The 12,873-nt window shown below is 44.2% G+C and overlaps 3 protein-coding genes across 5 annotated transcripts in view; 1 reads left to right on the forward strand and 2 right to left on the reverse strand.

Moving 5' to 3' along the window:
* Positions 1-2,059, reverse strand: part of phax (phosphorylated adaptor for RNA export) — a 53,798-nt gene extending 51,739 nt beyond the window's left edge. Inside the window, exons 1-3 of one of the 3 annotated variants that reach the window (XM_085769692.1) lie at positions 1,882-2,059; positions 408-1,659; positions 136-366 (exon numbers count right to left, since the gene is read on the reverse strand). In XM_085769692.1, coding sequence (XP_085625818.1) covers positions 358-366; positions 408-1,652 — 1,254 coding nt within the window. In that variant the 5' untranslated portion in view covers positions 1,653-1,659; positions 1,882-2,059 and the 3' untranslated portion in view covers positions 136-357. Of the gene's footprint in view, positions 1-135; positions 1,660-1,881 lie in introns of those variants that run through there. The other 2 variants (XM_085769694.1, XM_085769693.1) reach the window with 2 other exon arrangements.
* Positions 2,060-2,562: 503 nt separating this feature from the next.
* On the forward strand, positions 2,563-9,426 carry pmpcb (peptidase, mitochondrial processing subunit beta). The gene is made up of 13 exons (XM_085769690.1): positions 2,563-2,670; positions 3,538-3,675; positions 4,545-4,631; positions 4,783-4,912; positions 5,278-5,476; positions 5,578-5,657; positions 6,546-6,652; positions 6,764-6,907; positions 7,532-7,692; positions 7,808-7,893; positions 7,984-8,072; positions 8,684-8,759; positions 9,226-9,426. Exons 1-13 carry the CDS (start codon positions 2,587-2,589, stop codon positions 9,288-9,290), a joined length of 1,446 nt encoding a protein of 481 aa, XP_085625816.1. The 5' UTR covers positions 2,563-2,586; the 3' UTR covers positions 9,291-9,426.
* The window catches only part of dnajc2 (DnaJ (Hsp40) homolog, subfamily C, member 2), a 9,195-nt gene continuing 5,687 nt past the window's right edge, over positions 9,366-12,873 (reverse strand). The window contains exons 13-16 of the mRNA XM_085769683.1: positions 10,486-10,586; positions 10,121-10,231; positions 9,736-9,893; positions 9,366-9,525 (exon numbers count right to left, since the gene is read on the reverse strand). Coding sequence (XP_085625809.1) covers positions 9,457-9,525; positions 9,736-9,893; positions 10,121-10,231; positions 10,486-10,586 — 439 coding nt within the window. The 3' untranslated portion in view covers positions 9,366-9,456. The remainder of the gene's footprint in view (positions 9,526-9,735; positions 9,894-10,120; positions 10,232-10,485; positions 10,587-12,873) is intronic.

Raw genomic sequence — 12,873 nt, forward strand, 5'->3', positions numbered from 1 at the left:
TAGATCTCACAACTCAAGAGCTCAGAATTAAAATATAAGAATATATTGGGGAAAATCAACAACACATAAGCTGCAACAATTTAGGTAGGTTTCTTCTTATTCTAAATTTGATTTGCATCACTAATCAAACCAACATGTAATCGTCACTCAGTGTATTTGTGCTGAACTCTATTAACACATGCTGTACCAAACAAAATCTGGATTTTCAACTCCACTTTTATTGCTAAGGTAGAAAAGGACACTCAGGTGTGGTTCTGTGTTTATACAGTGTTTTCAGTGTTTCACTTTAACATCAGTCCAAGTCATCCTTTGTTTTTTTTTGTTTAACTTGTTAGAGTTCAAACAGCAGGACGGCCCTCAGAAGACCTCCAGGTCTGCAGAGTTGTAGACCACAACCCTCAGAAGACCTCCAGGTCTGCAGAGTTGTAGACCACGGCCGTGTCCTCAGTCCCCACAGCAGCTTCCTCTTTGCCCTCCTCTTCCTCCTCCTCCTCCTCCTCCTCTGCAGCCTCCTCCAGCGACTCCAGGGCCTCGTTGGTGTCGCTGGCGAAGGTCTCCCTGGAGACGTCGTCGTGCTCCTGCAGGTTCAGCGTGCCGATGGCCTGCTTCATCTTCTTGGCCACCATGTGCCTTCTCCTCTTCTGAGCCGCCTTCTTGTTCTTGCAGTCCCTCTGGGCCTCGTCCAGGAACACCTGTCTGGTCTGGGCCTTGGTGATGCTGGGCGTGTTCTTCAGCAGGTACAGGTACACCCCGCCGGGCGTCCGCCGCCTGCTGCCGTCCACGGTGTGCACCCCACCGTTCTCCTCCAGCGTGGCCGTCTCCATCAGCAGCTCTATGGCTTTTTTCGTCCCGACCACTTTGACGACTCGCTCTATCAGTTCTTTCTTGGGCTCCTGCAGCCTGTACGCGATCTCATCTATCACCTTGTCCTCCGGGTCGTCCTCTGTGATCTCGTACCGGCCCTTCACGTCCATCTCGGCTCTGGGGCCTATCCTGTCTTTAGCCGGCCTCTTCCTTTTGGCGTCCCCTCCTGCGTCGCCCTCTGACCCCCGGCCCTTCATGTACTCCTCCAGCTGGGTGTCCAGCATGTTCACCTCCCCGTCGTCCTTCCCCAGCCGCTCCAGCTCCCTCTCCTTCTCCATGATCTTCCGGGCCAGGACAAAGTTATAAGTCTCTACGTTCCTGCTGGACATGCTCACTTCACCCTCCATGCCAAAGATGCCCAGCTCTGCGGTCATGGCCTCCTGGCACTGATCCTGGACCACAGAGCCCCAGATGTTGTTCACCTTGCGGCCGGCTGCCAGCGCGCTGGGGGCGGGCAGGCGGGTCGGGCCTGGCCGGGGGGGGCCGGCGGAGGGGGGCTGCGGGGGGGCGCTGGACACTTTCTGACGCTTGCGGCGCCAAACCGCCGCCTCCTCGTCCGACGAGTCCGGGTCGCTGTCGCTGGTCTCCACGGTGCGGTAGTCGCTGGGGGCTGGAGGGGCCGGGGCTCTGCTCTGGAAGGACCGGCTGCTGAAGGCTGGGGGGGCCGGGGCTGCAGGGGCTGCAGGGGCCGGGGCTCGGTCTGGTGCAGCTGCTCCCATCTCAGTATCAGACCCGGAGAGCTCCCCATCCTCCAGGTCACCGTCCATTACATCTCCCACATCCGCCATTTCTGGTCTGCAACGACACAGCGACGACTGTTTATTTAGTAGTAGTTTGTTTCAATGCATGAGCTGAAGTCAACACCATGGGTGTGTTATATTATCCATTATGAGCGATAACAGCTAACGTTAACTACCGGTAACTATGCACCGTGCAGCACGAGCAGCTAGCGAAGCCACACAACTTCACATGAAACCTGGCAAAGACCCAGAAACCTCAGAGTTAAAGGAGAAATACCGTCAAACGATGAGACGGCGGCTGTCCCTCGGCTCCGTGGGGACTTGTCTGTGAGTCTTGTTCGGCTCCTGCACTCACGGAGCTGCTGTAAATGAGGTTTACAATCAACAGAGAAACTCTTAAGACCCTCAGAAGAAAATTCGCGCTATGCTAAAGCCCCACTTCCGCTTTACAACTCACGCCCTTTCAAAATAAAACGCGCCCGCGGAAGAAGAAGATAGCACGGACTGGTTTATATCTTCGTAAAACAAAATTATAATACTACTGTAGTTTAATAAATGTATGTTTTCAAAAAGCATTTTAGCCTTTACGGGGTGTAATTCTAATAAAATATTCCCCCCCCCTGAAACCTTTATTTAATAAAGCCATATTTATTTATTTATTTCACATTTTTGTTAAGACGCTGATTAAATCTTTTAAAACAATAATATTAAATTGATAAAATACACATTAAAAAAGAATAAACACATTAACTACGCAGGAACAAAAAACAAAACAAAAGATGCTACTTCAAGTGCTGTAAAAATAAAATAAAATAAAAATAAACATTTACGGAAAGATCTCCACGGTCTTTGGAGAACACCCTGTCTTTTTTAAAATTATCTTTATTCATGTTCAGTCTAATAAAAGCATTTCGGATGTTGTGCAACATTACATAGAGGAAACAGGAAACCCCGCGCATGCGCAGTGCAGCAGATAAACAACATGGCGGCGTCCGTACAGCGCCTCACGTCTGTTGGGAGATATCTTCTTCAAAGACATTTACTGAAGACAAATTCCACAAATGGGGTAAGTGCGCTGTGTTAACAGTCATGTTCATGATACAACACCACCTCCACAGTTCACTGACAGCCGTCGGTGCCCCGCGGTGTGGGGGAAAACCTGTCGGCATCATGGCCCGACAGGTGTTGGCTAAAGTCAGCTAACAAGTACGTCATGCTCGGCTTTTACCGAGATTAAAACTCTTAAAATAATGTTTTAACTTTAGACAGTGACATGCTGTAACACTATCGACGACACGGTTAAATGAATGAATGAATTAACCACCGGCGTCTGCCTGGCAACAGGTGACGGCAGTGTCCTAGAAGTGAAAAGTCATCATGACTCTACGTTTCCTGAAGAATTTGCCATAACATTTGATGCTGCACCTGCTGGTCTGTTGATGTTATGGGGAGGAGGAGATGGACCACAGGCAATTGTTCACTTTGAGACAAATTGAATGTTAGGTGGTAAACATTTAACAGACAAAAAATGCATCAATAGACATATAACAAGCCAAGAAATTACAACTCCATCAGCTAAACCATTTTGGAATTAAAATGTAAACAAAGTGAAACTCAGTGTGGACATCAAGCAGTAGATACTGTGTCCAAAAAAAGGAAGTTTCATGATTATACATTTCATTTACCCTGTTAATCAGGCCATCTCCAAATGTAAAGATGTTTATGTTGAACTGTACATTCTATAATATATAATAGCCTAATAATATAAGCAGGAGGTGGAAAAAATGTGTCACCTTTGAATGCTGTTAAGTTAACTTCTTCTGGATAGAAGTTGGACATTTGTTTGAAACTTTAACTTTAGTTTTTTTTTGTTTCTTTGGATGTGTGTACAAAATAAAGAAATAAATCCTGACTGTCAGTGACTGTGCTCCAGCTCTCTGCAGCACCACGCAGACTGCGGGCCACACAGGCTGCTCACCAGGTGGCTCTGAATGTGCCTGAGACCAAGGTGACCACCTTAGAGAACGGCCTGCGCGTGGCCTCTGAAGACTCTGGCCTCAGCACCTGCACAGTAAGTTATTAAATCAGATGTTACCTCACACAGATGTGAACACACATGAGAAGACACAGGCTGTTTATCTAAACTACGGTACAAACATAATGTTACAGTAAAATGTTGTGATCCTGGGTGGTGACTGTGCACATATGAATATCAATTGTTTTTAATTAATATCTTAATGTATCAGTCATTCTTAGGCTGGACACCCCATGGTAATAGGCTATTTTATTTTTTACCTATAGTCCTATTGTAATGAAACCTAACATAGTGAAAGTTTATATGAATAGAACATTTTTTTGTAATAAATGTTTCCATGGTAGCCAATTATGCAAGGGTTGAGAATCGTTCTGTGGGGATCAAACCCTCAGTTTCTTATTCCTCATGCTGCTGAAGATACTTCTTTTTGACTCCGGCTGTATGTTTTAGGTTTTTGTTGTCATGTTGTAGAATGAATTTGGGACCAATCAGATCCCTCCCTGGGTATAACATTTGCACAGGGAAACATACTACTCTTAAATCCTAACTTATCCATAGCCTACACAATTTTACAGTGTAAATGGCACTGGCAGTATTATCATTAGTGCCTCTAAGAACTTGCAAGAAATAGCTGAGATTTAACATCAGTTGCATTTAGTACATTATTAAGAAGTAAAAGTTTTCAATGATGTACAGTATGTTGCATCACCTAAAATGTGTCCCTTTTTTATATAGTGGGACATTATGAAGGGACCCCATGTTAAATGTGGCCGTTCAACTCAGAGGATTATTTCAGTGGCTAAAATATTTACCTCCACAGATTAGTGAGGTTAGACTCACCTCAGATAAATGTCTGAGCTTATGGAACAGTGTCAGTGTGTGGATGAAATCTGTGAATGTTCCAGGTGGGGCTCTGGATCGACGCCGGCAGCCGCTATGAGAATGAGAGAAACAACGGCACAGCACACTTCCTGGAACACATGGCGTTCAAGGTGAGAGGAACTGTTTCATATCACCTGCAACGGTTAAAGAGGTTTTATTGTAGTTCTTGGTAGATAATAAGATTATATATCCTGTCTGTAATGATACAAAACATGTTGCATGGTTTGTTCACCTGTCTGTGTGTGTGTGTGTGTGTGTCAGGGCACCAGGAAACGCTCCCAGCTGGATCTGGAGCTGGAGATTGAGAACATGGGGGCTCACCTGAACGCCTACACGTCCCGGGAGCAGACCGTGTATTACGCCAAAGCTTTCTCCAAGGATCTTCCACGAGGTAGAGAACAACAGAGCAGAGCAGCTGGACGTCAGGCCCAGATGAAGAGCTCACTGAGATGTGGAAACGACCGTGACGACAATTACATTAGACGATGATGAAGAGAATCCATCGATGTCAATTGTCGTCACAGAATTGCATATTAGATTTGATAATTAGAGGCCGAGCGCTTCCTTCTAGACGCATGGATGTCCAACAACTGTGTTGCCATTTATGTCTCATTTATTATAGATGAGGCAGAAAGACCAATTTCTAAGCAAATGCACTTGAGATGTACTTGTATGTGCGTTGCAGCCATAAAAAGTCATTCTGGGAGATGAAATCACATAATTATATCAAATATTTCCTGTGCCGTCTTCCCGAAGCTGTGGAGATTCTGGCCGACATCATCCAGAACAGCACGCTGGGCGAGGCGGAAATCGAGCGGGAGCGCGGCGTCATCCTCAGAGAGATGCAGGAAGTGGAGACCAATCTGCAGGAAGTGGTCTTCGACTACCTGCACGCCACAGCCTACCAGACCACCGCTCTGGGCCGGACCATCCTGGGCCCCACCGAGAACATCAAGTGAGACCAGACAGTGATTTTTAATGCACAGCAGCTTTGGTTTGTGGTGATGAAGTTTGGATTTTAGACTGGAAACTGAACATTTGTTGTTTGTGGTGCAGGACCATCAACAGAGGAGACCTGGTGGAGTACATCACCACTCACTACAAAGGTCCCAGAATAGTTCTGGCTGCTGCTGGAGGTGAGAGATGTTTATATCCTCATGTTAGATCAAGATAGGTCTGATATCAACCTGTGAAATGACAGGAATAGTTAAAGCTGGGGTAGGCAGGATTGGTTTGAAAACAAGCCTACAGCACCTGGTATCTTTGACCAAACAAATCTATTCTGGTCTGGGGGTTCCTGATTGGTCGTTGAGGGGCCGGCCCTACTCTGTCCTCTAGTAGAGCCGGCCCCTCAACCAATCAGGAACTGCCATACCAAATTATTTATTTATTTATTTTCAAAACAATATTTTATTAAGTTTTTACATATAAAAAACATACAAATAACAATGACCAAAGCAATAGCAAATAATGTGTAAGTGTACTAAACAACAAAACTATTAAAAGATGAGGAAAAAACATAAATCATAATAATACAAATAAAATAGTAGTATTCTTCCAACAAAAATTCCAAAAAAGGTTTCCATACTTTAACAAATTGTTTTCTCTTCCCTCTAACAATATATGTAAGTATTTCCAACACAAGATATGTTGCAATCTCCTTCAACCATAACTTTACAGAGGGCAATTGTATATTTCTCCAGAAAAGAGCTTAGATTTGATTCAAAGATACTGGGAGCGGTCGGCTTTTCAGGATGCTGCATAGAGAGACGTAGAGAAACACTGGGATCGCCCCAAACACACCTTACTGATGGCTGAACGGGAAAACACATATATATAATATTTAGTTTTTAAAACAAATCCTGCCCACCCCAGCTTTAAGCAAGGTAAAAGGCTTGTGGTCAGTGTTTCGGGTTGAGGTTGTTTCTTCATGATCTCACAGCAAACCACAGTCATAAATTCAAACCAAAATGAAACAGCTGTTCTGTCTGTCTCACTGGGTCATGTGATCTATATCCAACCAGGAGTTGCACAGAATGAGCTCATCGACTTGGCCAAGTATCACTTTGGAAAACTTCCAGGCAGAGGGGAAGCTCCAGAACTTCCTGCCTGCTCCTTCACAGGAAGTGAGGTGAGGTCGAGTCCTCAGGCTCATGTCCACACATTGTTACAGCGTTCTCGTTCTCTGTTGTAATAGTGTTGTAATTAACTACACAATAAATGTGTCTTGCCGCTGCATCAGATCCGTGTGCGTGATGATAAGATGCCCCTGGCTCACATCGCCATCGCCGTGGAGGCGGTGGGGTGGTCTCACCCCGACACCATCCCCCTCATGGTGGCAAACACGCTCATCGGAAACTGGGACCGCTCGTTCGGTGGAGGCGTGGTGAGTGTTGGTGAAGCCGGGCCAACGTGACCCGGCTGGAACTGAACATCCAGTTTAGATGACTTCCTCCAAGCTGAACAACCCAAACACACTGCTGTGACAAGAGATACCACTTGTTTCCTTTTGTATTTTACTTTTAGATTTGACTTTTACCTATGTCTTAGAACGTGAGACTTTTGTTTTGACAGCAAACCTGACAATATTATACGGTATAATTATACGGTATAAAGAATACAAAAAACATATATCATTAAAAGCTGACACACATGGTCACTGACTGTTTATTAAACAATACATAGATTTTTCTTATCTTACTATAAAGGTTTGCTCTAGTCATAATAATGTTTTTAGGTTACATTAAATTATTATATGATTATTTTGAGATGATTATGAGAAAAAGTTAATCTTATATCAAATTTATATTCTCATAAAACTGAGGAAACATCTCAGACTGATTCAGATTCTGTGTTATGGTGTGGAAATTCAGTTTTCTATCTTTAAAAAAGCAAACAGAGTATTTCTCAGTGTATATCTTTTTTAGCAGACATGAGCAGCAGTGTGTGTATGTGATGATGTAGTCCTGCTACAGAGTCCTCACGTCCCTCTTGTCCCCCGTGGGTCCAGAACCTGTCCAGTAAACTGGCTCAGATGGCCTGTCAGGGAAACCTGTGCCACAGCTTCCAGTCCTTCAACACCTGCTACACCGACACGGGGCTGTGGGGGCTCTACATGGTGTGTGAGCCCGGCACCGTCAACGACATGATGCACTTCACTCAGATGGAGTGGTAAGCACACACACACACACATCCACTGTAGAGAGAGGAAAGTTTGAAAGTGTGTGTTGTCTCAGGTCTAAATGTAAAAACAAAGAGCTCAGAGTTTGTCCCTGTTCCCCGTCAGGATGTCGCTGTGCACCAGTGTGACGGAGAGCGAGGTGGCTCGGGCCAAGAACCTGCTCAAGACCAACATGCTGCTGCATCTGGACGGTGAGACAGAGCCACATCAGACCGGATCAGTGACAGGTGAAGCACAGCAGCACTGGGTTTCTCATGTCGATGGGTTCTCTCTCTCTGCAGGGTCCACTCCCATCTGCGAGGACATCGGCAGACAGATGTTGTGCTACAGCCGCAGGATCCCACTGCCCGAGCTGGAGGCCAGGATCGATGTGAGTGGACACACTTGTTTTAATTTAAAAAAAAACCTTCTCCCACTTGAAAGACACCGACTTACAGCATCACTGAGTTGGAATACTGATGAATTGATATGGAGGGTGATTGTTTGTAAAAACATTTAGTCCAGTGGTTCCCAGCCTCTTTTGACTCGTGACCCCATTTTGACATCACAAATTTCTGGCGTCAGCTCAGAATATTCTTATATGCTGCATTTTATTTGAACTCTATTTATATTTGAGAAAGTGAAAGTATAGAATACAGTTGTTTTGTGTGTAGTTGTTTTAATCATAACTGTAAAAAGAAAAATAATTAGTTAAAATTAATATTTTTTATCAATTACTAGACATTTCAGGCAACCCCACGTGAAAAACACGTGAATTTCTCCTTCATGAGACTCCTGAACATTAAGTCCAGACTTGATGGGGGCCCTGTTAAATTACTCTTCAGTCCCAAATCATCCTGACCTTTTCATGACCCAGCCAACATCCTGTAAATGCATCCTGTGCTGTTGATGGGGTCCTACATGTTTTGTGTTGCTCCTCTTCATGACGTTGTGGGAAACAGCTGTATTGTCTTACATTTGATGATCGTTGTTCCTAAACAGGCCATTGACGCAAAGACCATCAAGGACGTGTGCACCAAATACATCTACAACAAGGCTCCTGCCATCGCAGCAGTTGGTATGTTTTTTTAAATTATATATTATGAGTGCAATAAGTGCAACTGTATGATGATACCTTTTTTTGTAGTTTAAATTTTACTTAACCTGAAAAATCTGGTCTTTTCACATCCCAGGACAAGATGTTTTAACTGTCTTCAACTGTGGCTCCTGTGTTTTATGACATGGGTCTAAATTTGTTGTTTGTGTTGCAGAGCATTTTAAAATCTCAGCAGAGATATACTGAACTGTGTAGTATATTTTGACTTGAATCATGACCATGACTTTAGAGCAGCAGCCATTTTTACAGAACACATGGGTTAATTAGTGTCTAGAAAACACCACACTGTTAGCATATGGCCACACTATAGGATACATTTCAGCTGATGATCCTCAGAGTTAATTCAAGGTGCTGGCAGAGCTGCAGAAATAAAAACCCATGTTCCATGTTGTCTTGTTACATTAAATACAACTCATCTGTGTCTCAGGTCCGATCGAGCAGCTGCCCGACTACAACCAGATCCGCAGTGGGATGTTCTGGATGAGAACCTGAGCACCTGAGCACCTGTTACCTTTCACCTGTACAGAATATCAACAGAAACACAGTATTTAAGTCTTGTCTGTAGTATTTTTTTCCTCCTTTAATTTTTTATTATAAAATAAAGACCAACACAATAATGTTAAAATAACACAGATACTATTGTCTTTTGTGGTTCTTGTCATTTTTTACTCTTGGCTGCCACTTGTTCCTGAGCAGCTTTCTTGGCTTTAACCATCTCCACCAGTTCCTGTCGGAGACACAGAGAACAAGATTAGAGCAGCAGTCAACAGCCTTATTGATACAGTGGCAGAGATGAAATGTTAGTCATGTCGTTGCCTTTTACCCCCAAATTTGATTTTAAGTATTGAGTAATGCTACAACCTCATGAAACAATGATATCTAGATACAAATCAAAAGCACAAAACTACCATACACCACCACCAGCTCGTCGTCTTACCTTGTACCTCTTCATACAGTCTTTCTTGCTCCGTCCAGGGACGGCAGCAGCGATCTTCTCCCAGCGCTCTGGTGTGCTGACTGGGTAAGTCTTCAGGGCCTGCTCCAGAAGTTTCTGTTCCTCAGTGGTCCAGGGTGCAGCGTTACCGTCAGCACCGGCTGGGGGAGGAAACAACACTGCTGTGTTACACTGCTCTTCTCAAAACAGTCCACAGACACCATGACTTCAGTGATCCTGATCACAATATTGATGAATATAATGGTGATAAGGACTCATCTTTCCTCTTGAGCTACAGACTCTGACACAAAACCTTCAACAGTAACATGTGACTAAACCCTGGTACAGACGACAGCTACAGACACTGAGCAGCAGCACAGACACTCACAGTCAAACCTCTCCGAGGGCACAGCGTTGTCTATGGAGGGCGGCACACAGGTGTGCTCCTTCTTGAACTTCTCAAAGGCTTTTTTGTTGATCTCATCTTTCTGCAGAGGATCTGAGGGGTGGACATCAACAGAATTATGAGATACATATACCACAGTTAGTTGTATTACAATATACTACTGAATTCCTTTATATACATACATTTTACCAATATTTTGTGGTGTTACTATTGACTGGCAGGAAGAAAGCAAATTCAATCCACTTGATGGGTCTTACTATTAGAACTATTAATAAACTGCATATTAAAAAGAAAATAAGATACATAGTTGTAGTTCAGAAAAGCGTGACCCTGATGTCTGAGCTCACCTAGTCGCTGGAGATTCTTGGCTTTGTTGATGACGTCTTTGGCGGTCCTCTTCATGCCGCTGGTGGAGTGCAAGTTCATGTAGTTGGCAATGACTTCCCATCTGTCAGAAAAATTAACAGAATTAGTTTTTTATTGTAAGAGATTGTGGATAAAATGCAAAGCAGAGATGCATGATTTTCCCAGAGAGAAAATCTCTTTCAACAAGACGATCTGTCTGAAATTGATTGCAGGAGTCACCAACTCAGTTTGGTCCTTTTTTCCCCCAGTCAGGCTCATTTAAGAGACAGATTACTTAAAACTGTAATTACTATAAATACATATGATACTTTTGACTGGTTTACTGAGGGGCTGTTGTTTTCTTTCTTATCAGTCCTTGTATGCCCGCTGTTCTAGAGGACTGCCAAGCATGACTCCTCAACATAAAAGTTTACAATTAACAAACATAAAGCACTGTTTTAGAAAAAAGTTTTTTACACTCCTTTATTTTGTAGGCAGAGTTGCTTTAGAGGAAGTGTTCCTGTGAGTAACTGTTGCTGCCATGACAGATCTATTTTCACACCAGGACCAGTGAACTGACGACAGACGGAGTCAGGCAGCTGTGGTCTGCTGTCACTCAGTCTCACCATGGAGCTGTGGTTGGGCTGTCACAGCCTTTTTATCATCATTTTATGCCACTATTATAGTATAAACATGGTTTAATAAGACACATACACCTTATGGAGAACAAGAGACATTTTTTGGCTTTGCAACTAAATCCACGACGCTGATGTCAATAGAGGGTATGCACATGACGTCACGGTACTCGGAAGTCGCTGTGGAACGTCCACTGAGCGGCAAAAAGACGAGTGGCAGAGCCGCCAAAGTTTAAAAACGAGCAAGTAACGAAGCGATTTTCTCCGAGCCCACACAAGTCTGACATGTCTAGCTTTGCCAGCATGTAAAGCAGCATGACCTAACAGAGCTGCTAAAAATCTAGAGGATACGTCTCACTCTGACCGAGTTACATTCAAGAACCTGTTCTCAATGACGGAAAGTAAATTCACTGGAGCGGTAGTTGTGTTCGATCGATCAGCTGTGTTTACAGTTTCAGGTGTCGTAGTTATGATGTTTAGACAGATAAATTAGTCCTCTAACACATCCTACAGTTTGACTGGTCAGAGTTTTTCAGAATAAAAGCAGCTCGTGTTTTAGTGTCGGGAGTCAGTGTCAGGACGACAGTAACAGCTGTAATCTCGTCCCTCTGCACAGTAACAGCAGCCTGTCAGTCACTCTGCAGGTGCCGTGGTCACATTGTGTGTTACAGGAAGTGTCAGTGGAGCAGACGGTTTTGGGGAGCTGGTTGTCGATTCTTTTTGACATCAATTTGTTTTGATATAAGATATTTTATCCAGTTTATGAGTCCCCCGCTATCCGCCAGCACGTTGAGGGACGCTTGTTTTGCCACTCAGTCCGATCGAACGGGGTGTTGTCGAGGGCAACGTGACGTAAACGCATCATACCCTCTATAGATGCTCATCGAAATGTTGTTGAATATTAAGACATGAAGCTTCTCAAGATAACAGATTGTGGGTCCACGTGATGTAATTAAAAGAGGACCAGTAAAACCTCAAAAACAAGGAGGAAATATTATATTAAATATATATTATAATAAATATATTCCTGTTAGTTTCATCCAGCTGTTTTTTAGATGAATGGAAACTATTTTAACAATTAGCCTATGCAAAATAACTGCAATAAAGTGAATATGTAATAACTGTGACAGGCCTGATCTGTGGCTTCACAGTTCATCTGATTTCAACAAATGTCAAAGCAGAAGTTTTAAAGGATCAACACAATAAGGGGCTGTGTCCACCAGACGCGTTTTTAGCGCTCTGGGCGTCTACTTTACATTCAAACCCTATTGAGTTGGGCGCTCACAGCGCTCAGCGCCCTCGGCGGTAAAACGCCCTCGGCGCTTGCTTCTTTTTGTCGCGGCGCTCAGAGCGCTTCGAGTTGAAATCTGTTCAACTTTTAGAACAGCGCTACGCTCGTCAATGTCACTTTTCCCCGCACTGACCAATCAGAATCAAGAAGGGGCGGGACATACGTTACCGACAGCAACACAACCGGAGACGTGGCTCGGTTTATATCATGACCCACACTTGTATTGAAGGTAGGCCGACCTCAGGGTCCATGTCAAAAGCTGCTGCTAATGCTATTGTGTATTTCTGACACTCGTTGTAGTGTTTACATTAAACAAGGCCGGAACACGGAAGTGTCAGAGGACTCGTTTTGTAACCTAGCAACAGCGGCGTTCTGACGAGGGAGAGAGAGAGCGCTAAGCGCTGGGAAAGCAGCGCTGAGAGCGCTGTCAGAGCTGAAAGCGCGCCCGGTGGACACGGCCCCTA

Source organism: Trachurus japonicus, chromosome 23 (assembly GCF_045865225.1).
Source record: "Trachurus japonicus isolate A0001 chromosome 23, Traja_1.0".
Taxonomy (NCBI): domain Eukaryota; kingdom Metazoa; phylum Chordata; class Actinopteri; order Carangiformes; family Carangidae; genus Trachurus; species Trachurus japonicus.

Coding starts and splice junctions, on each gene's coding strand:
- pmpcb (XM_085769690.1), top strand. CDS start 2,587: ATGGCGGCGTCCGTACAGCGCCTCACGTCTGTTGGGAGATATCTTCTT. Junction 2,671..3,537: donor AGACAAATTCCACAAATGGG/GTAAGTGCGCTG, acceptor ACTGTGCTCCAG/CTCTCTGCAGCACCACGCAG. Junction 3,676..4,544: donor CTGGCCTCAGCACCTGCACA/GTAAGTTATTAA, acceptor TGAATGTTCCAG/GTGGGGCTCTGGATCGACGC.